General features: G+C 37.8%; 1 protein-coding gene across 1 annotated transcript in view; it reads right to left on the bottom strand.

Moving 5' to 3' along the window:
* DPY19L1 (dpy-19 like C-mannosyltransferase 1) overlaps positions 1-27,336 on the bottom strand; it is a 109,440-nt gene that overhangs the window by 56,324 nt on the left and 25,780 nt on the right. The window contains exons 5-7 of the mRNA XM_074284308.1: positions 20,107-20,227; positions 19,784-19,877; positions 7,410-7,467 (exon numbers count right to left, since the gene is read on the bottom strand). Of these exons, the coding sequence (XP_074140409.1) occupies positions 7,410-7,467; positions 19,784-19,877; positions 20,107-20,227 (273 nt within the window). The remainder of the gene's footprint in view (positions 1-7,409; positions 7,468-19,783; positions 19,878-20,106; positions 20,228-27,336) is intronic.

The raw sequence follows: 27,336 nt of genomic DNA, 5'->3' as shown, positions 1-27,336 counted from the left end.
TTTACAATTAAATAACTAAAATACTGCAATTATGTTACTAAAGATTTTAGAATTAATTTGGTCTTTTTTAGTACTATTTTAGCAGAGATTTTTTTTCATGTAAAATCTCAGTGATCAGAAATTAAAAATTTAAAAATTCATCAGAAATTATTGTGAATTATCTAACATATATAGCGAGCTGAATAAAAATACAGAAAAAAATCAGGTCTCAGATCACAACTAAGTCTAATTTTATACCAAATAAATCGTCCATTCATTTAGGATTACAGAACTCTTTCAGGGAACCTCGGTAGTAATAAGTAGTTGATCACATCTAGTAATAGAAGAGTATTTCTTTAGGATATTTCACTGATCACTCCACTAGAGTGGAACTCTTTATAAGAAGCACATACAAATAAAAACCAAGAAATGAAGAAGGATTATAAAAACTTTTTAAAAACAAAATTAAAATTATATTCTTGGCTGAATTAAGTTAATAGTTAACTAATTTTAACACTATTTAATCTGATATTTTATTTTCTATTCCCAAATTATATTCCACATAATTGCACAAAATGTCAGTTTTGTTTAAATATCTCTAATAATTACAAAAGTTGTCTTCGTGTAATTGCCATAATCCATTGATTTTCTCAGCTCAGCTAAACTGTATCTCAGTATTTTATTGCATCTTTTGGTGGGAGGGGACAAAAGAATGACAGGATGATCTCATAGGAGCACACAATTTTAATTTAAATCATCTAATTATATTGCTACGCAGTGAACAAGCTGTATATCACAAGATGAAAAATAACAACAAAAAATAGAAGACAATAAGTTGACACCTCCTGGCACACAGAGAATGGCACATCAGACCACCTTAGCTGGCAGATGTCTCTCTCACTACTATTTGGCTGCTGAGGCTTTAGGATTCCTGCTGTACATCCTATTACTGTGCACATTCACCAATCAGGGAATGGAACATTTTATCCTAACTTCTAATTATTTCATTTTATTCCAATGGATAATTTTCTCTAAAATATTGCTTCCATGAAATTGTAAGTGTGTCACTTTTCTCAGTACAGCAGAACTTACTGGAAACAAAATGGACGTGTGCTTTTTTTTTTTTTTTTTTTTTTTTTTTTTTTTTTTTGCTATGAACTCAATTCTGATCATGGTATGACAGTGCCCAAAATAAGATTAACTATTATGTTAAATATATTTCTACCATATTTAACATATATTGGACTACTTGCCATCTAGGGGAGAGTGTGGAGGGAGGCAGGGGATACTGGAATACAAGGTTTTGCAAGGGCTAATGTTGAAGTCCATGCATATGTTTGAAATATAAAAAGCTTTAATAAAGAAAAAAAACTATATGTTAAAACCAAGAAAAGGCTGGTTGCAAATGTAGCATTTATTCTAGAATTATTCATTATGTGAGGTCAGAACATTGTCAGGTTAAAGCAAATGCAAGATTAGGAAAAAGGAAGAAAAAAAATGCTGTGATGTTGTGATAAAATACTTGGGAAAAAGTGGCAAAAACCCATCTGCCCTCAAAGAGTTCACACACTGGTGGGGGAACACAAAACATAAATGACTAGGAACAAATAAGATCAAGACAAGAAAAATTAAAGGCCATCTTAGAAGTAAGGTACTAACCATAAGGAAGACTAAGAAAGGTTTCTTATAAAAGGTGAGATGTTGAAGGAAGACGAAGAGATGGCAATGAAAAAAAGAACTTCCAATATGGGGGATATCCAGAGAAAACATCCAGAAGTCGGGTCTAGCAGCACTGACCAGAGATGATCCACAACTGGGGCTGTAGGAAGGGAAAAGTGAGCATGTGCCCAGGGAGTGTGGTATCAGTAGCATACGGAACAAGATAATGTTCAGGACAGTATGGCTGGGGGGCCCAACCATGGCTTGGTGAGAGGAACGAGTCCCTGAGATTAAGTCCCTGGACAGAATTCAGAAAATAACAGGAAGGAAGACTTGAAACCTAGGGCAAACTACCCACAACTCAGGTTTAAAGTCTAATTATAATAAAAAGCTACAAAAATAAAAATAAAAATGATTAAACAAATAAAAAATAATAAAACCATAGACAGACAACCCGAGGTCATAATTAAAGTAATTCAGTGAGGTTAAAAAAAAACACTCTTATCACAAAGAGTAACACCATATGGTCACAAATCTCAGAAAAGTTCCTGAAAGAACTTAAATTTAAAAATAAAATAAAAAAGAATGAAGAAAAATTAAGAAAAAAATGCAATCCAAGAAAATTATGAAAAGAAAATTAACTTGGAAAAAAGATACAAAATCTTATGAAAAAAACTAATGCCTTGAAAACTAGACTTGAACAAGGGGAACTGACTGATGTTATAAGACACCAAAAAAATAATGATATTAGAAAAAATAGAAGAGAATCTGAAATATCTCATTAAAAAAAAAAAAAAAAACAACTGATCTGGAGAACAAATAGAGAAGAGACAACATAGGAACTGTCAGACTTACCTGAAAGTTATAACAACAACAACAAAAAAAAAGAATCTGGATACTGTATTACTAGAAATGATTAAGGAAAATTACATTGAAATTCTATAATAAATGGGTAAAGCAAAAGTAGAAAAAAATCTACTATTCACCAACTGAAAGAGATCACAAAAAGAAAATTTACTGAAATGTCAACAGTCAAGTTTCAAAACTCCCAGGTTAAGAAAATATTGCAAATAACAAGAAAAAAAAATTTAAATAGTGCAGAAATACAGTCAGGATTTCTCAAAACCTAGTAGCTTCTATTTTAAAAGACCATAGGTCTTGGATCATTATATTTCAAAGAACAAAAGAGCTGAGGTTGTGTGCAAGAATAGCTTACCTAGCTATTGTTAGATAAATCTGCAATTATGTTGAGTATAATGCTCAATGGAAAAAATGGATAACTGATGACCTGAAAAACTTTTAGATATTTATAACAAAAAGACCAGAACTCAATAGAAAATTTAACATAAAAGATACATAAGAAATATAAGGAATACAAAAAGACTAGTTTAAGGTACTCATTAAAGTCAAATTGTCTACTTATATTTGTAAAAATATTATTGGTATTCTTAAAATTATTGTCATTAAGTTGTACATGATAGGCGATTCTAAAAAATAAAACTGGGTAGGAAAAGATAAATGGAAGAAATTATGTTATAAAAATGGGGCACGAGAGGAAAGAACTATAAGAGATGAAGCAGATAGGGATGGATGGTAGTACTGGGAACTTTCATCTAGGTTGAAGAGGACATAGGGAAGGATATAGAACTCTTTTGAACATAGAGAAAGATGAGAAAACTTGGGAACAAGATGGGGGACAACTTTTAAAGGCATTTATATTAGGTTAGGACTACCTGATCTACACTGGGATTTGGGAGAGTAGGAAAAGAAAATTGGAGAGGGCCTTTTGTACAAGCATCTGGATTGGGACTGAAACAGCAGGAGAGAAGGTAAGGAGAGATTCTTGAAGGGATGAGAAGGATGGGGAAAGGGAAAGAATAAGGTAACAGATATAGGGTAAAAAGAGATGCTGAGAAAGGAAATAGTAATTAAAAATAAGATGGAGGAGAATTTACAAATAGTAATTATAATTAACTATGAGCAGCTCTCTTTGTGGTAGCAAATAACTGGAAACTGCAGAGATTCTCATCCTTTGGGGATATGGTTTATGATGAAATGTTATTGTGCTACAAAAAAATTATGAGTTCAATAATCTTAGAAAGGTACAGAAAGAAATAGAAAGGCAAGAAATGGTGAACAGAGAAGTGAACAGAACCGGAGAACACTGTATATAGTAACAGTAATACCATTTTAAGAACAACTTTGAGTAAACCAGTCATTTTGACTATTACAAATATACAAATTTAAAATAAAAGGCATATGAAGAAAGATACTATCTGTATCCAGAAAATAATTATAGATAGAAAAAAGCATATATACTTATTTGTGTTCAAAAGTAGCAATCTATGGCGAGAGTGGAGTAGTAGAAGGAAGGAAAAAAAAAAAACAGAAATTTACCCTATAACTTTATTATATATTTAAAAGAAATACCAAGTTGTACATAATAGGTTTACAGCTTCATGAGCATTTTTAAAATTATACTGTTATGGAAATGCTTGTTTTAGTCCATAAATTATTATTATTATTATTATTATTATTATTATTATTATTATTATTATTATTATTACAAAATGCTCAAATTAGAGAAATGGAACAGCAAAGAGGCTAGTGTCATTGAATTGTAGAGAATGTGGAGGGCAGGTTAAGGAGTAAGAAGGGGCAGGGTGATGAAGGTATGTTCCTAAAGGACATAGAGAGTCCTTGGAATGCTCAGAAACCATGTTCAAAGAGGCCAAACTCTCTTATGACTTATCTAGATAAAAAACGCTGAATGTGAATCTGACAAAAGACTATCTTTCATCTAAGGACCTTTCTTGCTAAGCAAAAAGCTCTGATCACCAGTATAAATATATATATATATATATATATATATATATATATATATATATATATATATCACTAAATGATGAGAAGATAATCGATTGTAGCATTATTGAACTAGCAGAGAATTAGAAGGTGTGGCCATTTTCTACCAGTGGATTCAGTACCCATCCCAACAATATCATAAATATCTATAAATATAAAGCCCATTTCTGCAGGGTAGTTTTGTTTAATCTACTCAGATAATTGCTTGAAACTCATATATATGAATCATACAGATATATAAACAATCAATTTTCAATTTTTATCAAATTTATCAATTTATTTTATTTTGTATAAAAAGATTTCCTTCACTTCCAATTCTTCAACATCATACAGAGGCTACCCTAAATTCCCCACAATAATGGCATTGAAGCCCAAGGCATGGTGGGAGGCTCTAATATAATTTCTTAGGACAAGCCCACCCAGTGCCAATAGGCTACAGTGAGAAGGTTGTCCACAGGTCATGAATTTTGCTGGTCAGATTAATTCATGAAAATTTATAAAAGTGTAGAAATGCTATTATCTCCTATGATGGAAGGAACACTTACACAAGCAAAATCATAAATCCTTTAATTAATGAAGTACAAACGTTCAAAGAGACAATGCAAAAAATTTACATGCATTTTCTTTCTTCTCTCAAAGAAAACAATGAATGCATATCAATTAAAAACTTCTGTTTTGAATCCATATGTTTTCACTAGAAGCTCAGTTCTTTCACTAACCAGGCCACATGTGATTCTTGAGTTGATCACTCTCCATTTCCTGACCTCAGTTTCCTCCTCTGTAAAATCCGGCAAGAGAACCTAAGATTTCTTTGCCTCTAATATTATAGGAATCATATACAAAATATGTAACTAACATTAGCTTAATTAAGAGAACTTATCCTCTTTTTAATTTTTTTCCTGAATAAATGAAATAAATGTTTTCAGAAAGTACTGGTTCCCTTTTAAACTCTGAAAACTTAGTTTGTATACTTAAGAGAAAATGTGTAATTTTTGGAATTACAAATTCTGAATTCACAAATTTTTATTTATGTCAGAAAACAGGAACAGAAATTTAGAGGTAGAAGGAAATGCAGAAGTCATCTGATTCAATCCAAGAATCTTTCAGATGAGGAATGAGAGGAACATAAAAGATAAAAATTACTTGCCTAAAGTTATATAAGTAGTAAGGGGGAGAACTGAGATTTGAACCCAAAGCTTCTGACTCTGAATCAATTGATCTCTCCATTGCATCATGTTGCTCTTTAGGGAGATACCATAGATTTTTTCTGACTTTCTTTATTTACCTGGGGACTACTGAGTAATAAGTATACACAAGGTACTCTGTCAAACCCCCAAAATGCCTGAGAGCAGAGGGAAAACATCAATACAGGAACCAGAATTATGAGTCAATCTATGAATGGGAAAAACAAAATGTTAGATTATCTTAAGAGGTGGGAAATCACTGCAATAGAATCATGAGACCAAAGGCCAAAGAGATATAGGCTGATCCATTTATTTAACTAATGAGCACAATGGGAAAGGAAGACAAAATGGTGTGTTTGACAGAAATAAAGTACCTCTCAACTGTAGGAAGAAAAGTCAATGTGCACTACATCACCTCATCTACCAGGGTTTCAAGGTTTAAAAACTGCAGGAGGAGTTCTCAAGAACTCATTATATATTAACCAATCGATTAATCAATTTTTATTAAGGATCTACCATGTGCTTAACACCTACTATGAGAGTGTTCTAGGCACAGGGGACAGCCCCGAGAAAAGGCCCAGAGCTGAGAGATGGAGTTTCTTGTTTGTGGGACCACCATGAGGTCTGTCATTGGATCTATGTGAGAGGATTCTGGTTCTGAGTATAGGGGGCACTGGAGGTACTGCAGTGTCCTGGATTGGGGGTGAGGCAGTATGAGACATGATCAGATCCACATTTGAGGAATAGAACCCCTTTACTGGCTGAAGGGAGAACAGGAGGAGGCAGTTGGAGGCAGTGGGCAGGAGAAGACGGGGAGGCACATGGAAAAGATGGGGAGGCACATGGAAAACTGGTCACAGTGCAGGCCACAGAATGCATGTGGAAGGTCAGAGAGGGAGCAGTTGAGGATGCTGAGCCCGAGGAACTGGGAATAAGGTAGCCCCTTCCATGAGAAAAAGGTAGGAGCAGGCGGAGCGTTGGGAAAAACCACAAGCTCTGTTTTAGAGCCTCAGATGTCTCCCGGCCTTCTGTGTGAAAGGCAGTTGGAGATGGGAGACTGGAGGTTAGCAGAGAGCCTGAGGCAGGACAGCAGGATCTGAGAACCACCAGCCAAGATAGCAATTAATCTCATAGGGAATGTGGAAGAAAAAGAGGACTCGGGATAGGAGCCTGAGGGACACTGACAGGTAGAGCCAGGGGGTCTGCAGGAGAGTCATGCAAGGGAACTGAGAGGGAACAGTCAGAGAAGCAGGAGGAAAACCAGGAGAAAGCATCAAGTCTCAAAAAACCAGAGAGAAAAGATATCAACAGTGTCAAAGGTCAGCAAGAGTCACTGAAAATGAGGACTGAGTCTGAAGGCAACTGGATTTGGCAACTAAGAGTCACTGGTAAATGGGGGAAAGGTGGACTATAAGGATAAGAAGAAACAAAGTGGAGGCACCTATTGTAGACAGCCTTTTGAAAAAGTTTAGCCAAATGGGACAAAGGAGATAAAGGATGTTTGGTGAAATAAAAATGCTGGAAGAATTACTTAATATAACAAAGCATGTAATAATCATAAAGTTAGCTAGCAATTCATGCAGGCAATAAAAGTTTACCAATGATATATAAAAATAAATTTAGTTTATTGCACATATTTAACTAAATTTATTTTAGGAATACACTATTTAATAAAGATAATTTCTCTCTCAATTTCTAGGAATACATTTCTAAAACACTTACCTCGCCGTGGTTGAAAAAGAAGCACAATACTGTAACTAGGCCTCCGAGTCGACTCCCACTGTAAAAAGAAGATGAGTATATCAATGCAATTCAAGTACAAAATGAAGTTTATTACAACAAAATCTTAAGGTAACAAAAAGATTTCCTCGCCTATTTAAAACAGAATTTAATCAACCACAATCTGAATTCAACAAAAAAATTTCGTGAAATTCCCAACATAAATTGACCTGCATTTCATTTCCCCAAAAATATTACCCACTATTGTCTCAACTTTAAAAAAAAAAAAAAGAAAGAAAAGAAAAGAAAATCAAACAAATCAACAAGGTACCAATAAGAACTGCTTGTATTCTTTCAAATACAAACACACTGACATTTACTTTTAAAGAAAAAAGTTTCAGAGTCCTTTAGCTTTCCCAGTCTTTAAGAAATTAATGAGGGGAAAATAAAATCACAGGGTCACAGGGCTAAGAAAAGCAGGGATCTTAACTTTATAGTACTCTCAGTGAATTCAAAGAAATGCTCCACTTCCTTAAGTCTTACCCTCAGAACTCAATCCTCTCCTTATTTACAATATCCAGCTCCCTCCAGGTCCAATCTGAAATATGAAGGTAATCCCATTTCACTCCCATCTGGGCGGAGTCACTAAATAGCTCCTGGCCCAGGATTTTACTAAACTGTTCAATACCACCCAACCTGTGTGATTCTCTGAAACAGGTGGCAAGCTGACAGGAAAGGTCCTCTTGCCCACCTACTCTTAAGGTGGGCTTCTCTCCCTAAGAATTCTCTCCTGCATTTGAACACGGATTTGGCTTTTATAAATAACAAGAGGCTGGGAAAGGATCCTTTTAGGGAGGTATATGCCCTCTGAGCCTTTTTATTCAGCTCAAAGGAAATCTTGCTTTGATTAAAATCATTTTAATAATTTTATGATAATAAAATCAAAGCAAGATTTTTGATTAAAATGATTTTGACATATATTTTCTTATACTTAGTAAGATACTTGAGTGAGTATATTCAGATACACTATTCAGATACAGTGAGTATCTGAAAAAGGCAAAACTTCTATAAAATTCCTCCACAATATGAGCACCAACTGTCAGAAAAAAAAAATCTATTTTTTGTCTCGCATTTTAAAAAAAAAGTTTCAAGGTTGAACATCAATTCTAAGAGAAGTTGGCTTTTATTTACTGCTTTTATTCATGTGACCTGTTAAATAGCATGCTCCTTCATTTCCATGCTTCCAATTATGTCTTTGCTAATCTCAAACCTAAATTTTCAAAATATAAAGCTAAAACAATCACCAAGATTCCTCCAATTTTGTCATTGGAGGAAGTGAAACATCCAGAAGAAGAGTTATTTTCTGTCTCTCCAGCACTTAGCCCTGTACCAGATACCTAGTCGGCATATAATAAATGTATGTTGATTGACAAGAAAACCAGGAAAGGATGCCAAATATCTGAGCTCATCTGCTGTCATTCTGGCATCTGTATCCATCTTTGAAAATCTGGTGCACTTGGTGACAAATGTCATTTCATCACCTCTGTGACAAGGCACTAAAAAGCACCACTTTTTCACCAAGCAGGCAGGTGATCTTCAAAACCAATGGTGATCAGAGGTGGGCTTCTTTGTACATGAGACAGCATGTGCATGATCCAGTTGATTCACACACACACACACACACACACACACACACACACACACACACACACACACACACACACAAATGTAAAGAGACCCAGGAATCGAGAACAGCTGCAGCTTCTGAGGATGGTGTTCCTTTCTTTAGGATACCCTGCACCTTTGTAAGCCACAAATGGTCTTTAATTGATTACTTTTTTTGCTCGTGTAAATGCATAAAACATCTCTGTGTAAAACTTACTATTTCAGCAAAAGAATTCTAAATTTCAGACTGTCTCTCTCTTTCCTTTGCATAAGGGAAGGTTGGTTCTCAGACCTAATTTGTTTCTGAATTATTTCCTTAACGCTAGGCTGGGTACAAAAAGGCCAAAACAAACCAGACTCTGTCCTCAAAGAACTTAAAGCACATTTTTGTGAGGAAGCGGTATGGGTCTACACAGTGAGGAAATGATAACGGCTAAAGAGGAAACAGGAATACTGGATGTGAGAGAAAATCTTATCAGCTCGTGGCATCCAAAAAGAGTGAACAGAATAGCGAGGAGCCGAGCTGAGGGCCTGAAGGACAACAAAGATTGTGGAAGGGGGATATGAAGGAAGAGTACATTCCCAGTGTAAGGGATGACCTCTGTGAATGCAGAAAAAGAGGAGATGGTGTATCAACTGGGGAGCACGTTAAGTAGCCCAATCTGGTAGGAAAATAGAGTTCATGAAGGGGAGTAAAAACAAGGTAAGCTGATATGGTGGGCCTTGAATATCAGGTTAAGGAATCTGCAGTTTTGTGTTTTTTTTTTAATTTCAGAGGCAACAAGGAACATGAAGGGAGAAGCATTGTCAAGTCAAAGGTAATTCAAATCAAAGGTAACATTTCTACCTCCCTTCAGGAGATTCCTATAAGATGCACTCTTCACAAAGAAGCAATGTGCTTTCAGACAATATGACTGACAAAGAAAAGAACCTCAGGATTTGCTTCATCATCTGTAAAATGAGGAGATTGGATTAAATGGCCTTTGAGGTACTTTCAATTCCACATCTATGAACCCAAGAGCCTATGTAATTGCAAAAACTAGAAGCACTTTACATACCCAACAATAGAGAGTGGTTAAATCAAGTGGAGTCCATTACTGTAATGGAATACTTTAATGAAATTAAGATGGACATGAGGCAAGGAAATCTAAAACGATCTTTATGAAATAATTTGGAATAAAAATTATAGAAGAATGGAATACACATTTAATATATATGAATGGACAGGATGAAAAAAAATCCAGATGAGGTTTTAAGGAAACTGAGAAGATATTTCACTGCTATATGTGCCTTAATTTTATTAAATCAGATTAAAATAGCTATTAAACAAATATAATTTTGTGTTCATGTTAAATTTCTAATAAAACATTTAATTTTGAAATAACCACTGGGTCAAACAAATTTTTCTCAGTTGTTGCTTCCAAAAAATAATGATGACTTCAGCTGAAGTGGAGCCATTAAGGCAACATTTTGCTCTATCAATTTTTTTTAACACAAACACAGTAAGATCAATGGCACCCTGTATTTTTTGCATCTTTGAATTTACTTTAATTATGAAGATGAGGCTTACTATACCTCTCTTTTGCAAAAGCCTACTTGGTTTCTTCTCCTTTCAAAATTCTCATAAATATTTAGAGATAGTAAAGTTAGAAGTTACTGATATTCTCTTGTTCAACTTTTTTGGTAGTAAGGCCCATGACATTTTCTAAGTAACTAATGTTTCCTTCTTTGAGATATCATGAGAAAATACTGCTCAAAGCTTCTAAGATTACACAAACTTTATATATGCCATTGATAAAAATGACGGGAACAAAACCAAACAGAGATCCTTGGGGTCTCCAATGGATACCTCCCATGATGACACAGACATTGGACTCTTCAGGATTACTTTTTGAATTCATGCCCCCCCCAGCTAGTTCTTCATCCACCCCCTTGTTTATCATCTATTCTATCACTTTCTCTACACATAGAATATGAGATGCTTTCTCAAAAGCCTAATACTTGAAGTGACCTCTCATGAATCCCAAGGCTTTCTCTTCTCCAGGCTAAATATCTCTAGTTCCTTCACCCACTTCTCTTGTGACATGGCCTCAAAGCCTCCCACTCTCTGGGGCTGCCCGGCTCTATGTACATGCTGTACTGCCCAGTGAAAACAGCTTTCTGAAAGTGGAAGCTACCCCTTTCAGTCTTTGTATCCATGATGCTTTGCATTATAGATTTTAGGGAACCGATTGGTTTTTGTCTTATTTTGCTTTGTTTTTTGAAAGAAAACATTTAGAAAAATAATATAAGGTATTGCTACCTTCAAGACTACATATAGCTTATAAAGACTGAGTTTTCAAGATTAACAGAAAATGCATTTATAAAGGTAGCCTTTCAAATAAGTGCCCAAGTCCCCTCTGGCATAATATACAATCTGTAACTTCCTCATTTTAAATTGCAATGAAGGAAGATGTCTATCAAACTAACCCTAAGAAAAATTTCAGATTAGGAAAACAATCTTTTTTATAATTTTTAAAACATACCAGGAAAAAACCCTACAGTATAACAAAAAAAACATACCCAATAATAACAATAGTATCAGAAAATACTCCAATTTGATTTGCTAGAAGTATTAGCTGCTGCCTTAGATTAATATGGCTCAAGAGTCAGTAAACTAGGGCCCACAGGCCAAAAGAGACCCACTGCCTGTTTTTGTTTTTTGTTGTTTTTTTTTTTATTTCTCATGAGCCAGGAACATTTTTATCTTTTCAATGTGCTTTACTTTTTAAATAAAAAGCTATAATAAATACACTTTATTTTAAAAAGTAAACAGTTGGATTTGTGAACTGGAGAGCAATTTGGAGCTCTCCCCAAAGGGTTATCAGTGTCTTTACTGGCTCTGTATCCCAAAGAGATCATAAAGGAAGAAAAGGGACCTACAAGTGTAAAAATGTTTGTGGCAGCCCTTTTTGTAGTGGCAAGAAACTGGAACCTGAGTGGATGTCCATCTGAAGAATGGCTGAATAAGTTCTGGTATATGAATGTTATGGAATATTATTGTTCTGTAAGAAATGATCAGCAGGGTGATTTCACAGAGTCCTGGAGAGACTTATATGATGATGATGATGCTGAGTGAAAACAGAAGCAGGAGATCATTGAACTCAGCAACAAGAAGATTATACAATGATCAATTCTGATGGCCGTGGCTCTTCTCAACAATGAGATGATTCAAGCCAGTTCCAATAATCCAATAATAGAGAGAGAGCCATCTGCACCCAGAGAGAGGACTATGGGAACTGAGTATGAATCACAACAGGGCATTTTAACTCTTTTTGTTGTTGTTTACTCACATTTTATTTTTTCTCTTTTTTTCCTTTTTGATCTGACTTTTCTTGTGCAACAAGATAATTGTATAAATATGTATGCATATATTGGATTTACCATGTTTAACATATATTAGATTATTTGCCATCTAGGGGAGGGTGTGGAGCAAAGGAAGGGAAAATTGGAACACAAAGTTGGCAAGGGTCAATGTTGAGAAATTATCCTTGCATATGTTTTGAAAATAAAAAGCTTTAATAAGAAAAAAAGTAAATAGAATACTATAGATGATTTTAAAAATCAGTAGATGCTGATTGTCCTGCGCCTCCTAATCAGAATCTCTAAGGCAGAAAAATACAGTGTTTATGGCCCCGATTGAGAATACTGGTGAAAATATCAAGAAATGGAACCTGAGAATAAAGGCCAGCTGGAAATAAATTAAGAGGCAAATGTTTCAAGATTGGTTGGAAGAAGGCAATTTGTTTAACTGGGCTGTGGGCCCAGAGCAAAAGAGGGTTGCGCACAGAAGCTTTCCAAAGGGTAACCTGAGTTTTGTTTTGTTTAATTGTTTTCCTACTCCAGACAAAGAATAGGCATCAATCAGGAAGAAAGGGAGGAAATGAAAAAGAAATATGAAGAATTAGCAATAAGATAATAACTAGGGCAACAAATAGAATTATCACTAAGAAGAATTTTTAAATAGCAAAATTTCATTTAAATATGATGGCAAAAAGATGAGAGTTTAATTAGCCCGGTTCTTAAAGTTTGGGGTTAGGTGTTTTTCCTCCTCTAATAGACTATATAAGTACCTTGAAGATAAGAACAAATAAAATATCTTCTAGCCCCAGCATCTAATGCACAATGTAGGGCATAGAACTGACAGTAAAAAGATTGTTTAGCTTTAGAAATAATGATATGACTATATAAATAAATGAAACAGAATGAGTCCTTAGAAGGATCTAGCCTCTCAACCCACAAATGACACTAATATTCCTGAGGTAAGGAGATTCTTATAATTCCTTTTAATATTATTCATATATATTCAAATAATTTCATTTAAAAAATACATACCTAACACCCATTATGGGCAAATACAGAAATGAACACTGTCTTACAAATACTGACATTAACTTCATTAATTAACATTCCTATGTTAAGGCATTATCTCTTTTATTCATATGACAAATAGAAGAGTGAAAGGCACAGTTATTATTTTTCCCTAGCTCATCCCTTACAACTACACAACTGCTAGGCTCCTTTTTTATTAAAGTCACGTAGTAAAACAATGAATTTTATCCTAAACCTAGTTAAAGACCATAGGTCTACCTTCACAGAGCCCCATCCAACCCTTTATCTTACTAGAGGAGCAGCATAAAAAATGGGGAAAAGCAAAGAGTAGAGTTTGCCAAACATCTAAATTAGCACCAAGTGCTTCAGTTTTGGCTTGTCCTTGCCAACAAAATTGGGGAGGAAGTAGGCAATCCCCAAAATTAGAAAAGACGGTCATAAAAAGTAAACATACTAGAGCATTGAGACCTCTTGCTCTCACATTGTCTGATACTAGCTCGGACAGTAAAATTTCACACGGTGTATAGCGTAAACGTAATTCAACACTGTTAAAGAAGGGCCTCATTTCTCTACTTAATGGCCCTCATGAGTAACTCTACTCATTCAAAGAGCTTTTACTCCCTTCAAAATTCGATGGCACCCCTAAGCTAATCTCCACGTGAAGAACAGTAATAGAAGCTGGGAACTCCATAAGCCATGCTGCTAAAATGGACTGCCTCTCTCAAGTTGGAACTTTCTAGTTTTAATAAGAAAAAAATCAGTCAAGAACACTTATAAGTATTTACTAGGTGCTCAGAATTTGCCAGTCTTTTTGCTCATTTTCAGAATTCAGAAATATATATACATTTGATAAAAGCTAACTTTCCATTTAATTCAATCAGCAATTGTTAAATGCCTACTATGTGCAAATAACCATGCTAGGATGGGGATACAAGAAAAATCAAACTGTTCCTGATCTCAGAGTTCACTTTCTCTCAGAAAAAAACTACATGTGTACATCTAGAATGGTACATCTGATAAATGGTACATATATGGTACATCTGATAAAAACTAACTTTCCATTTAATTTAATTAGCAATTGTTAAATGCCTACTATGTGCAAATAACTGTGCTAGGATGGGGATACAAGATAAAAATTAAACGGTCTCTGATCTCAGAGTTCTCTTTCTCTCATGTGCACAATATTCAAATGAAGTAAATATAACATAATTTAGCAGGTCAGGGACCCGTGAAGAAGACAGAGCTGGAGCTGTGCTTCGAACAAAGCTCTAGAAGATAACAAGAGGCAGAGGCCAGGAGGCAGGGCATCCCAGGCCCTGAAGATGGCCTGCACAAAGGCAAAGAAACAGGCTGGAGGGTGGACAATGAGGGGAGGCAGCAGACCACTGAGGGCAATGGGGCTGGAGTCAGGCAGTGACCGAACAGGCAACAGGAGCAAGCAGAGCCTTTCAGACAGGGAAAGCAAACAGTCAGATTGGGGCTTAGGAAAACTCCAGCTTTGGTAGTCAGGTGGAAGATGAACTGGAGAGGAGAGAGGGGTCACCACAATGGTCCAGCTGAGAGTTGAGGCCATGTGAATGTAGAAAAGGGACAGACACAAAAGGTCCAAGAGAGGAACTGAAAAGACTTGGCAACTTGGGATGAGGGGAAATGAACAAGGATGACACTGAACATGAACCTGAGTGTCTGAGATAATGGGGCTAGTCTCAACAGTTCTAAGAAAGTTGAAGAGAGGAGTGGATTTGAGAGTAAAAGTTGACTTCAGTTTTGAACATGGTAAGCTTCAGATGTCACAGGACTTTCAATTTGAAATGTCCAATAACAACTGGTGACGTGGAGGAGATCTCAGGACTTTCGTCTTGAGTAGTCCTGAATTGTCAGTCAACTACAAAGAGGTGCATGAACCCATGGGAACCGATGGATTCACCAAAAGAGAGAATTCTAAGTAGAGAAAAGGGGACTCAGGACAGAGCTCGGACCAGCAAAATGATACCGAGATGGACTGATCAACAGGCAGAAAACAGAGAGTAATGTCCAAAACATCCCAAAAGGAATATCCAGGAGGTGGTCAGCAACATCAGATGCTGATGAGAAGTCAAGAAGGATGAGGATTGGGAAAATGCCTGGGGATGTGACAATTAAGTGTAGGAAGAGCAGTTCTAGGTGTATAATGTAAATAGAAACCATATTAGATGGGATTTGAGAATTAGTGAGAGAAGTACAACCAGGAAATCTAGGCAGAAAGGGATTAGGAAGGACTGAAGTAGGATGATGGCTGTGTGAAGGAGAAGAGAAAGCAGAAAAGGAGAGAAAGGAAGCAAATAAGCATTTACTCAGCATCTACTATGGGCAGAGTGCCATGCCAAGGGCTTTGGAGAATCCATCTGCCCTTCACAACAACTCTCTAAGCTGTTATTCCCATTTGATCAATGAGAAAACCAATGCCTGAAGAGATCACAGAGTCCTACAGCTATCAGTATCTGGGGCCTATCTCGAGGCCATCTGCACTGCCTGCAGGAAGTGGACGGAGGAGCGACCAGACTCAGTGATTGGTGGATGTGAAGTAGGACAGGGGAGAAGGGGGAAGACAAATGATGACTCCCAGCTCACTAGTCTGGGTGACGGGAAGGAACAAGGTTGGAGTTACCACAGACCCAGGACCTCAGGCCACCTGGGGAGTCCGACACCACTTTGCAGACAGGTACACTGTGGCCCAGGGAAGTAAAGCAGCTGAGTCTTGTGTCTTTTTTTTTTCTGTGCAGCAGGAAGAGAGGGGCCTGGAGAGGCAGTCTAGCCACCCCCATCATCTGATAGCACAGGGGTGAGGGGCAAAGAGGGGGCACATAGCAGTGGTCAGATCCAAACCCAGCTCCTCTGCACCTGAGAGCACTGAGACTACAACCAGAGAGGAAGGAAGGAGACCTGAGTACAGCCATGGACGGTGTTAACCCAGGAGTTCCAGGACCTCTCCAAAGGCCTCCCAGAGAAGAGGCTCCATCACTGCCGTCTGGCTCTGCTCCTTCTCTGGCTCATCGGGAATTTTGTGACAAGGTGAGGGACACAAAAGAACTCTAGGTCTTGGGCCCGATTCTACAAACGAATAGATAAGCCCTGGGAGCCATTGGGCCCAATCTCCCAGGAAGTGGCAGCAAAGCCAGAGCACATGCCCAAGTCCTGAGCACAAACCCAACATTCTCTTACCACCTCACCATTTTCCAGCTCAGAATTTTCAAGCTGAGAACTTGGGGCTCTAGCCCCAGATATCCTGGAGATGAAGCATTTTACTATTGTGCCTTTAAGGCATTGTTTCCCCCCAAATTGTCCATTCTCCTATCTATAGAACTTAAAATTGTTATGAAAACAACTATCACCAGAGTCACAATTAGTAAAATATTGTTTTAGAGAAAAGAACAAAATGACTTGGGCTGAGGAGCTGACAAGTCTTGAATAGGCTCTTGCCTCTCTGCACTTGCACAACCCTAAGCAGGTGCCTCCATCTCACTGTTTTATGTTTGTAACATGAACTTGATCTCTAAGGGCCCTGCCAGATGTAATGATTATCTAACTAGTCATCCTGCTTGCATAAAAGAAAAAGTCGGTTCCCAGTCCAGTCCCATGCCTCAATCCAATGGCCCTCCTCACCTCCTCTCACCCCGGACTCTACCATAACCCCCCCCTCAACTCTAGTTTTCATGAGATTAACATGACAGAATCAAAAAAAATTATTTGGAATCCCAAAAGTGATAAGCAATCTAATACATCAACATTTTCTAGCTTTTATTCCTCTGGATTCAAATGGTACTATTTATAGAAAAACTCAACACAATTTTACATATTATTCTCTTCATCCTTAACATAGATCCTAAGAAGATTCCAGCCTCATCCCACTCTCTTAAGATTAGAAGGGTGACTAAGCTAATGAACAGGGAAGGGAGGAGGGACACTGAGGAAGTAGTAATTTAAAGCACTTCCAAAAATATTTTTTTCACGTTCAACAAAATTAAATACAACTAAAGCAATTTTAGAAGAAGATACAGAAGTAGAAGAATCTCACTAATCCATTCAACAGAAGCAATATTTTAAGAAGAATGGCATTAAACTTTATACCCGTCCTTAGATGAAAAATTTTCAAATGAAAACTCTTCTTCTAAAGATCTGAAACCCAGTGAAATCCCATTATGCTACTGATAACTCTCATTTAAGGCTTCTTCTAGTTATCCTCTTCTCTCTGGGTTGGTTTTTGATGTTTTTATGACTTTGAACTGTCACCTTCTCTTCCAGGCTGGTTGACCATTAGTCACCTTGATCCAGTTGGCTTTAGTTCCACTACATGGAAGAGAAGGGGGCTGGGATGACCTCGGATAGCCTCTAACAGCCCACCCAGGCTTTAGAGCCAAGATCCTCTGCCCAAAGCAGAAGTCATCCTCCTCCTCCTCCCAAGATCCTTCCCTATTTCTGTAAGAAAGAAAATCCCCCAATTCTGGGGAAGTTCATAACCTCAGAGGCAACTTTATCTTCTCATGCTACTCCAAGTCCACATTACAGATGTGACTGACCTCTGTGACATCTCCTGTAACTGTTCCCCTGTTTCTGTAGTCTCTCCAGACCCCCCCAAGCTCTGCTGGCTCCCCTAGCCAGGCTCTCTGCCACATCGATGCTCCCACAGCTCAGGTCTGAGCACATCCCCTCGCTCAAGGAGCTTCAGTGGGGCTCTGCTGTCCCTAGAATAAAATACAAATTCCTCTACTGCTTATTTAAATCCTTTCCCCATCTGGCTAGAGCCTACCTTCCCCAGCCAATGACAGCAATCAGTACTTCCCATTTAAGCCAAACTGGACTTGGGGCCCCTTCTATGGCATCCCATCTCCTCCCTATGATCCCTAGGTCTGGAATGCTCTTCCTTCAGACATTCCCCTAATTCCTAATTCCCTTGAAGCACCATCTGATTAGCCCTAGACAGTGCACCCCCTCCTCCAAGTCACTTTGGATTTATTTCTCCTCGCTTTTATATCTGTATTTCCCAGTGCCTTAAGTACACAGTAAGAGCTTAATAAATGTTTGCTGACTGACAGCTGCTCTCTCATCCTCCTTGAAGGCCGGGGGGCCACCACCTCTGGGCCCAGGGGTTTTCAGAGGCTCCCTGCTACTCAGAGAAACAAGGCTCCTACATCTCAGAGCAGGCTGAGTCCCTTGCTGTAGGCTTCATCTTCGCCATCCAGCTCTAGGCAATGTGGGGCCCAGACTCATCCCTCCCCAGTCTATTTCCCATACTCTCTGCTCAGTCCCATTGATTTAGAAAGTTGTCATTTATATCCTGCCTCCCCATCTCACCCCAAATCATGTCCCTTGGAGTTCTCAGTTTCCTTCATGGTTCAAATCAGGGGCTACCCTCCCACGAGGTCTTGCCTGACTTCTGATTCTCTTCCCCAATTTGTTAGTTCTCTCCTCTCCTCAAATATCCTGTATTTATTTCACTGTAGATATGCTATCTCCCCTAACAAAATGCACACACTTGAAGAGCAGAGACTGGTTTGGGTCTTTGCCTTTATATCTCCAATAACCAGCATAGCTCCTTACACAGAAGTCAATTAATTAATTATTTAATGAAAGAATGTTCCTTGAATTGCACATCTTTAACCAATACTGGATTACTTGCTGTTGAAGGGAAAAGAGTGAGGGAAAGGAGGGAGGAAATTTTGCAACCCAAGGTTTGGCAGGGATAAATGTTGAAAATATCCTTGCATGTATTTTGAAAATAAAAAGCTATTATCAAAATAAATTTTTAAAAATAATGTTTCTTGATAAATTAAAATAAATTTTAGAGAAGGTGCTCCATAATACCAACAACCAAGTAATAACAATCTTCATGGAAACTCTTTTATTTTTTAAGATTTTTATGGTAATGTACATAAAGTAATGAGTCATTAGTGCTAAAACTATTCTTTTCCCATGGTCTTTACCTTAAGGAGCACAATGCAGGTACATCTGATATCTTAAAAAGGCCTAAATCCTGATGGACATATAAGTAAAACCAATTCCCTGGGATTATTTAAATTGATTAGCGACTCACAGAAATCTATCTAAGGCTTTAATTTTTTTTTTATGTGTAAATTCTCAGCATGGAATTAATGTTTATATTGAGGAAAATCAGTTAAGCGGGGATCTCATTTTTAAGATTTATTATTCTCTATTTGTAAATAAGACTGGAAAAATAAGTGAATTGATTAAGTAGGTTATTGTTCTCTAATGATTATAAAAATACCACACATTCTTTTCATTAAATTTATTTGGCAAAATCCACCATAAAGACACTGAAACCTCACTGGATTCAGAGCTCTTACCTTAGGTACGTTCCATAGATGAAAAACAAAGCCATCATTAGTCCATTTAATAGAAAGATCACTGCGACATAAAAGCAAGCAGGGTCTCCCAATCCTTTAAAAAACAAACAAAAATGCCCCAGTATAATTAAAAATCTACAAATACATTTGAGTATGTTTCTGTTCTGAAATATTTCCCCTATATTTTGTAACACAAAAAGTGTTACAAAATATTAACACTTAAAAAGAGTTTTTCAGGTTCAATCAGATCTCTGCTCTTTTTACATACAAATGAGTAGAAGCCATGGATTAGAAGCACAGCATTATCCTCCAAAGAAACTTGCCTTCACAGCTTTCTATAGGACTAAGCCCTTCTCCACGGGTAACTGTCCAGCAGATCTTGGTCTGAATGCCAATCAAGTCCATTATCCAGGTGTATATGCGATACCAGCTGGCTAAGACTACCTAAAAAAGAAACAAAATTGGAGGCAGCTGAGGAAAGGACTTTGTTTATTACAGTCATGATTGCCACAAAGGCTTCTGGGACACTATCCTATTAATACTCCTTGTTTTCTTGTTCGTTTTGCAATAAGTCATTCAAATCGCTCAGTCTTGAAGCAACATGCATATTTCCAGGCCAGAATTGTCACTCCCAGGTTTCAAATCGACCCTCTCAAGTAGGTGTTAGTATTTTAAAATCAAAGAGCCACAAATTTAGGTCTGGAGGAACCTTTAGAAGTCATGTAATCTAATTAACATGTATAAGACTGCTTACCATTTAGGAGAGGGGGTGGAGGGAGGGAAGGGAAAAGTCAGAACAGAAGTGAGTGCAAGCAATAATGTTGTAAAAAAAAATTACCCAGGCATATGTTCTGTCAATAAAAAGTTATATATTAAAAAAAAAGGAGTCATATAATCCAATCCTATCATTTATTAGTGGGGAAATTGAAACCCAGAAAGGTTCCAGGATGTGTACAAGGTTGCAGAGATAAGAAGAGACATCCCTGATCCTGGTTCCTCTCATTCTAACATCTTCTTCCACTGTACCATAGCACACAAGTATCTTATGCATGGAGACCCAAAAGGTTCTCAAGTTTTTATATTATAAAAGCCTGCTTGAACTAAAACACAGGCTCAAAAACCAGGAACCACATCCTTTTTTGTATTCCCAACTCACATCTGAGAGTACTCAATCAATCCAAGCTAAGTGGCATAGTGAATGGAGCATCAGGCCTGAAGTCAAGCAGACTAATTTTTCTGAATTCAAAGATGACCTCAGATATGTTCCCTGGCAAGCCAGTTAACCCTGCATGCCTCAGTTTCCTCATCTATAAAGTGAGCTGGAGAAAAAAAATGGCAAATCACTCAAATATCTTTGCCAAGAAAGCCCCAAATGGAGTCACAAAACAGACTTAATTGAAAACAACTGAATGATAATCAATATTATTAAGTATTAAATGCCCTTAACACTGGGAATTGCAATATTGTCTTTCTACCCAGGTTACTTTTACCTTTTAAATCCAATTCTTACTGTACAACAAGAAATTCAGTTTTACATACATATATATTGTATCTAGGATATACTATAACATATGTAACATGTATGGGACTGCCTGCCATCTAGGGGAGGAGGTAGAGGGAGGGAGGGGAAAATTCGGAAAAGAAGTGAGTACAAGGGATAATGTTGTAAAAAATTACCCATGCATATGTACTGCCAAAAAAAGTTATAATTATAAAATTAATAATAAAAAAAGTATTAAATGCCCTTTTCTGTGTCACTCATTGTACTAAACACAGAAAAGAAAAATACAATCCCTACTCAGAATGAGTTCACATTCTATCAAGGAAGACATATATCTGTGTGTGTGTGTACATACATACATGTGCACAAAAACATGAGCATAAATACACATGGACATATACATATGCATATGCATAAGCACACACATACACACACACACACACACACACACACACACACACACACACACACACACACCAAACAAAAAGAAAATTAAAAGAAAGCAGTGAAATACTAAATTGTTTCAGAGCCAGAGCACCAGAATTTGGGTGATGGGGGTGAATCAGGAAGAGGTCCTGAAAAAGTTGGGGCCCAGGATGAAGAAGGGGATTTGATGACCAACAGGGAAGATTGAATTCATCCTACTCCTGGAAGAGCCAGGCAAAGACACCCATGTGAGCACTCTTCAGTCTCTTCTGCTGGCCCCTCAGGCCACAATTACTAATGCAAAGGGTCCCTCACATTCCAGCCTCCACACCATCCTGCTTCATGAACTCATTGGCTCGGATGAGCTCCAAGGCCATCTCTGGGACAATGATTCCCAAATTACTCTCTCCTGTACTCGGCAGGAAGCCAAGCATGCTGCATCCTGGATTTCAGGAGTCAGGAGCCATCAGGGGGCCAAAGCACTCTGCTCATGCAGCTCTGGGAAGGCAGGGCCACCAAACTTCCCACGAAGGGGCAAACGACACAGATGGAAATAGGAGAGCAAGTGAAAGCTTCCATGCCCTTCAGTACTGGATATTCTTGCACTTTGAGCCAGGATGAAATAGAGAAACCCAGTCTCAGAAAGAAAAAGTGAAGCCATTTTTAGTACAGTTTTTCCTAGGGAGTCAGTAGGGACATCACAAGGTCAAATCTGCCCAAAAGGAAATGCTACAACATAAAGAATGGAACTGAGCAGGCCAGGCAAGAACGGATGAAGGCCAGAACTGTGGTATTGATGCTATAAATGGAGGGATGGGCTTGGACACAACACAGAGAGAGATAAAATCAGCAAAATGTGGCAGGCAGGGTAAGGAGAACCCCAAGGTTACAAATCCTGGAGACTGAAGCATGGTGATTTCTTCAACAGAAATTCCCGAACCGTGTGGATGCTCAATGAATTGGAGGAATAAGGCACAATTCTACAAAATCACCAAGCAATTTCAACACAGAAGATTTTCACTGGAAAACCTACTTATTTTCAATTATTTGTAAGATTTCATCAGGATGGGCACTCCCTCTTGTCCTGAGACGTATTTCAGTTCTGATCCACAGTCATAGAATATAGAAAAGGCTGTTTGCACATAGACAATACGGAAGCAATAGAAGGAAAACCTATTCCAACAAAATCCCAGCTCTTTCAAAGTATAAAATAAGCAAACATGTAAACCTAATGAACAGGATGGGCATTCTTAAATGTAAGGTTACTTGAGAACTGAGTAAATACTGGTTGTGCAACAGGCACATTCTGGAAATTACAAAGGGTGGGAAGATGATGGGGGATAGTGGTAAGAATGGGAAGCTTCTTTAGAGGCTCTTGGAGCATGCAGTCAGACACAAAGGAAGAATAGGTCAGTTGTGGAGTTCCACGCCAAGAACTTCTTCTGCTGAGGTTATACTCTCCTTCCTTTGCTCAGCCTTCACTGCTAGGAGTCTTTCCATCATTGATGGTGGAAAAGAAAAGTCTTACTTCTCTTCCTTCATTTTTTTCTTTACTCCTCAAGCTAATGACACAACTCTACACAACATACACCAGTGCATGGGTACAAAACCGTTCTAGCTGGCAATGGTCAATAAATAAGTTTGTTTCATTAAAAAAAAATTTTTTTAAAAGAGAATAAATTTAATGAATTTTGGCAAATTCATGTGCAATTATAGATTCCTAGAGCTTTTATCCATACTTTTTTATGCTTACCACACCCATCTTCCTAGAGGGAAACTGATCCTAGGTCCCGAAGCTGATAGAAGATTTGTGCCTCTGGAGGACTAAAGAACGAACAGCTCATGTGCTCATGGAGTTATGAGTGTCATATTATTTGTAAATGACTTAATTCTGGACAGGAGTTTTGAACAAAGCAGAACATCTACCTCAGTGCAATCAACTCAAAATTAGCCCTTAACACAAAGCACTTTGGGGGGGCTTTGCAAAAAATGGGTGCAATGGGGAGAGCCCTGGTTCTGGTGTTGGTAGACCTAGCTCCAAGTCCCAACTCTGCCTCTTGCCACCTATCTGCATGACATTGGGCTAAGTTACTTAGCTTCTCTGGCCTTATTGTTTTGGGGTAAAATGAAATGCTGGGATTCTTCATAGTCCTTTCCAACTCTAAATTAACAATCCTAAGTAAAGTGTATCTCTTCTATTCCTTCTAGAGTAGGCTAAGTGGAAAAAGCAGTCAACTTCTTGACAACCAATACAGAAATAGGATCTTCTCCATGAAATTTAACTTTACTAATAACATTGCAGAAGTTCCTCTATCTTATATGGAAAGGCTACAAAATGCTAATTTACAAGCTTAATAAATCAAAATAATTGCAACAAATTATCAGTAAAATTCAATTAAACAAATATTTATTACGTATACATCCTAAGTAGGGCTGTTAAGAAATGCTAAATTTTGAATAAGAAATAATTCCTGCAAGACAGGCAGAGTCAAGATGGTAGAATTAAGAAGCAGTCGAGCTCTCCCAAATTTCCCTCGAAACAACTCCAAAATACTGCCTCAATTCAGATCAAATGAAACAAATTTTCAAGCCAAGGAAGGTCAGCTGTAAAGTTCTCTCTTACTGGAGTGAGAGAGCAATCCAGTACAGGCAATTCAGACCCCAGCATGGGGAGGGCTGCATTGGTAGAAGCAGCAGCTTCAAGAGCTGTCATCTCATGGAGGGTGTAGGGATAGTACATGTGATGAGAAGAGAAGTACATTACAGGACATCCTTTGCTGGAGCTGGGTTCAGGACCCTGTTGCATTCTACATATGCAACACCAGCATCAAAAGGAATGATAGCACTTGTGGCCAGAGGGGAACAAAGCCTAGGTCACAGAGGAAAGCTTATAGTCACATATGGGGGAGGGGGCAGAAACTCTAGTTATAATTCTAAAACAGAGGGTACCACCAGAAATTAAGGTTATAGGAGAAGAGGGAACCTGATCACCATCCTTGGGCCAGGAGGAGTGCTAACACTAGGGGATACTATGGAACAAGTTCCCTTCCTGGGTAAAGACTAGAGCACAGAACAGGAAAGCAGTGACCATATCTCTCCATCGATAATATCACTCTAGAAACATCAAAACCCTACAGACCCCTAGGGCTAACTCTAAAATAAGTAGCAAAAGATCTGAATATTGGGAGAATGTCTTCTCCACCATGGAGAAAAGCCCAGTGAAGATCAAGACACAAATAAAGAAGACGGCAAAAGAGCTACAAAGTCTCAAATCAAAATGTGAAATTGATATAATCCAAACAAGAATTCCTGGAAAGACTCAAAGGGATTTTAAAAAGTAAGAAGAAGAGTGAGAGAAGCTGAAAGTGGGGGGGGGGGGCCGACAAAGAAGGTGGAAGAGAGAGAAAGGGGGGGTGAGAGATAGAGAGGGAGGAAGGGAGGGAAAAATAAGTTGGAGGGAAATACATAGTTAATAATAATAACTATGAATGTGAATAGGATGAATTCACCCATTAAAAAAGCAGACACCAGAGTGGAATAAAAAATCCAACAACATGTCATTTACCAGAAATTAAGCAAAAAGACACACAATAAAAATAAGGGACTAGAGGAAAATCTATTATGCTTCAGGTAAGATAAAAATAAAGCAGAGGTAGGTAGCACTCATGATCTCAGAGAAAACAAAAGCAAAAATAGATTTAATCTAAAAAGAGAAGCCAGGAAACTACATTATGCTAAGAAATACCATAAACAATGAAGTATTATTAATGTTACATGAACTAAATAGCATAGCACCCAAAATCTTAACAGAAAAGTTAAATGAGTTATAGGAAGATGTAGACCAGTGGCCCTCAAACTTTTTTAATAGGGGGCCAGTTCACTGTCCCTCAGACTGTTGGAGGCCAGACTATAGTAAAACAAAAGCTCACACTCTGTCTCTGCCCCTCAGCCCATTTGCCATAACCCGGCAGGCCGCATAAACATCTTCAGAGGGCCTCATCTGGCCAGCGGGCCGCATCTGGCCCACGGGCCATAGTTTGAGAATCCCTAATGTAGACAGTAAGACCATACTAATAAAGGACCTCAAATTTCCCCACAGAAGTAGAAAAATATAACCATAAAATAAACAAGAAATGTGAAGATGAGATGAATAGAATTTTAAAAAGTTACATAGGATAAACATCTGTAGAAAAGTAAATGGAAATAGAAAAGAATATACCTTTTTCTTCACTATATGGATCAGTGGAATAAATTAGTAACAGATCACACAACTGAACAGATTGTGCAATAAAAAATGATGAGCAAGATGATTTCAGAAAAATCTGGCCTTACATGAATTGATGCACAGTGAAGTGAACAGTACCAGAACAACACTGCATACAGGAACAGCAATACTACATGATGACAGCTGTCAAGGACTTAGTTACTCTAGTGAGACGATGACCTACAGGGCTTATATGAAAAAAATGCCATCTACACCCAGAAAAAGACTGATGAATGTGAATGCTGATCAAAGCATAATATTTTTGCTTTCTTTATTATTTTTCTGGTTTGGGTCTGTTTTCTTTTGCAAGACAGCTAATATGAAAATCTCTTGTATGACTACACACATATAATCTATATTAAATTGCTTACTTCTCAAGAAGGAGAGAGGAGGAGAGAGAATTTGGAATTCCAAATTTTTAAGACAAATGTTTAAAAAGTTTATTTACATGTAATTGTGGAAAAAAATGAAAAAAAAAAACCTAAATATAAGAAAAAGAAATAATCCCTTCTCTCAAGGAGTTTACCATCTAGTAGCGGTACATGACATATAAACTAGTAACTACAATCATTTCATGGTGACAGATAGACAGGAAGGCAGGAAAAGAGCTCAGAAAGCCCAAATGGGTGGTAATGAAGAGCAGAAACAGCGAGAAGTAGACAGATGCACAAGTGATTCTAAGAGGTTGAATGGCAGGACTTGGTAACTGATGAAGTACAAAAGGGAAGGGAGAAAGGAGAGGGTTCCCTTCTTTCAAGAATGGCAAAGGAATCTGATTCTAAGGTGAAGCATCAACTGAGCCAGCTGGTAGATGAGCACTGGGGTGGGGTCAGAAACACTTGAGCTCTCAAAATGTTCAAGCTGTGTGACCTGGCCAAGTCACTTAACTTCTCTTTATCTCAGTTTGCTGTATAATGGGATTGACAGGAGTTCCCACCTTGTAGGACTCTTATCAGGATCAAATGAGATAATATGTATAAGGAATAACACAGTCCCTGGCACACAGATCCTTGCTAGCTACTGTGAAGATGGTGCTGTTGGTGATGGGAAAGAGGATAATGATGAAATTTATGAGGAAAAAATGTCATGTCTTCCAAAGGTTCAAAAAGTCCAACTAATTGAGTAGAAGAAAGATGTGATTAGAGGAGAGTTGCCATGACAACAGACCTATGGATTTTGGAGGCCATGACTTCCAGTGGAGCCCAGACATCCATGCAATAGCCACCCAGGAGAGCTGCCAGCCCTGAAACACCCATCAGCAGGAGAAGGTGGTAAGTGTCAAGAGTAAAGGGATTGACTGAAAACTCCCAACATACTCTCCTTGAGCCTAATTACATCTAAATCATTTCATTACCTGGGAAG

Source organism: Sminthopsis crassicaudata, chromosome 1 (genome assembly GCF_048593235.1).
Source record: "Sminthopsis crassicaudata isolate SCR6 chromosome 1, ASM4859323v1, whole genome shotgun sequence".
Taxonomy (NCBI): domain Eukaryota; kingdom Metazoa; phylum Chordata; class Mammalia; order Dasyuromorphia; family Dasyuridae; genus Sminthopsis; species Sminthopsis crassicaudata.
Note: the sequence above shows the minus strand (reverse complement) of the source record. Positions and strands in the feature narration are given on the sequence as shown.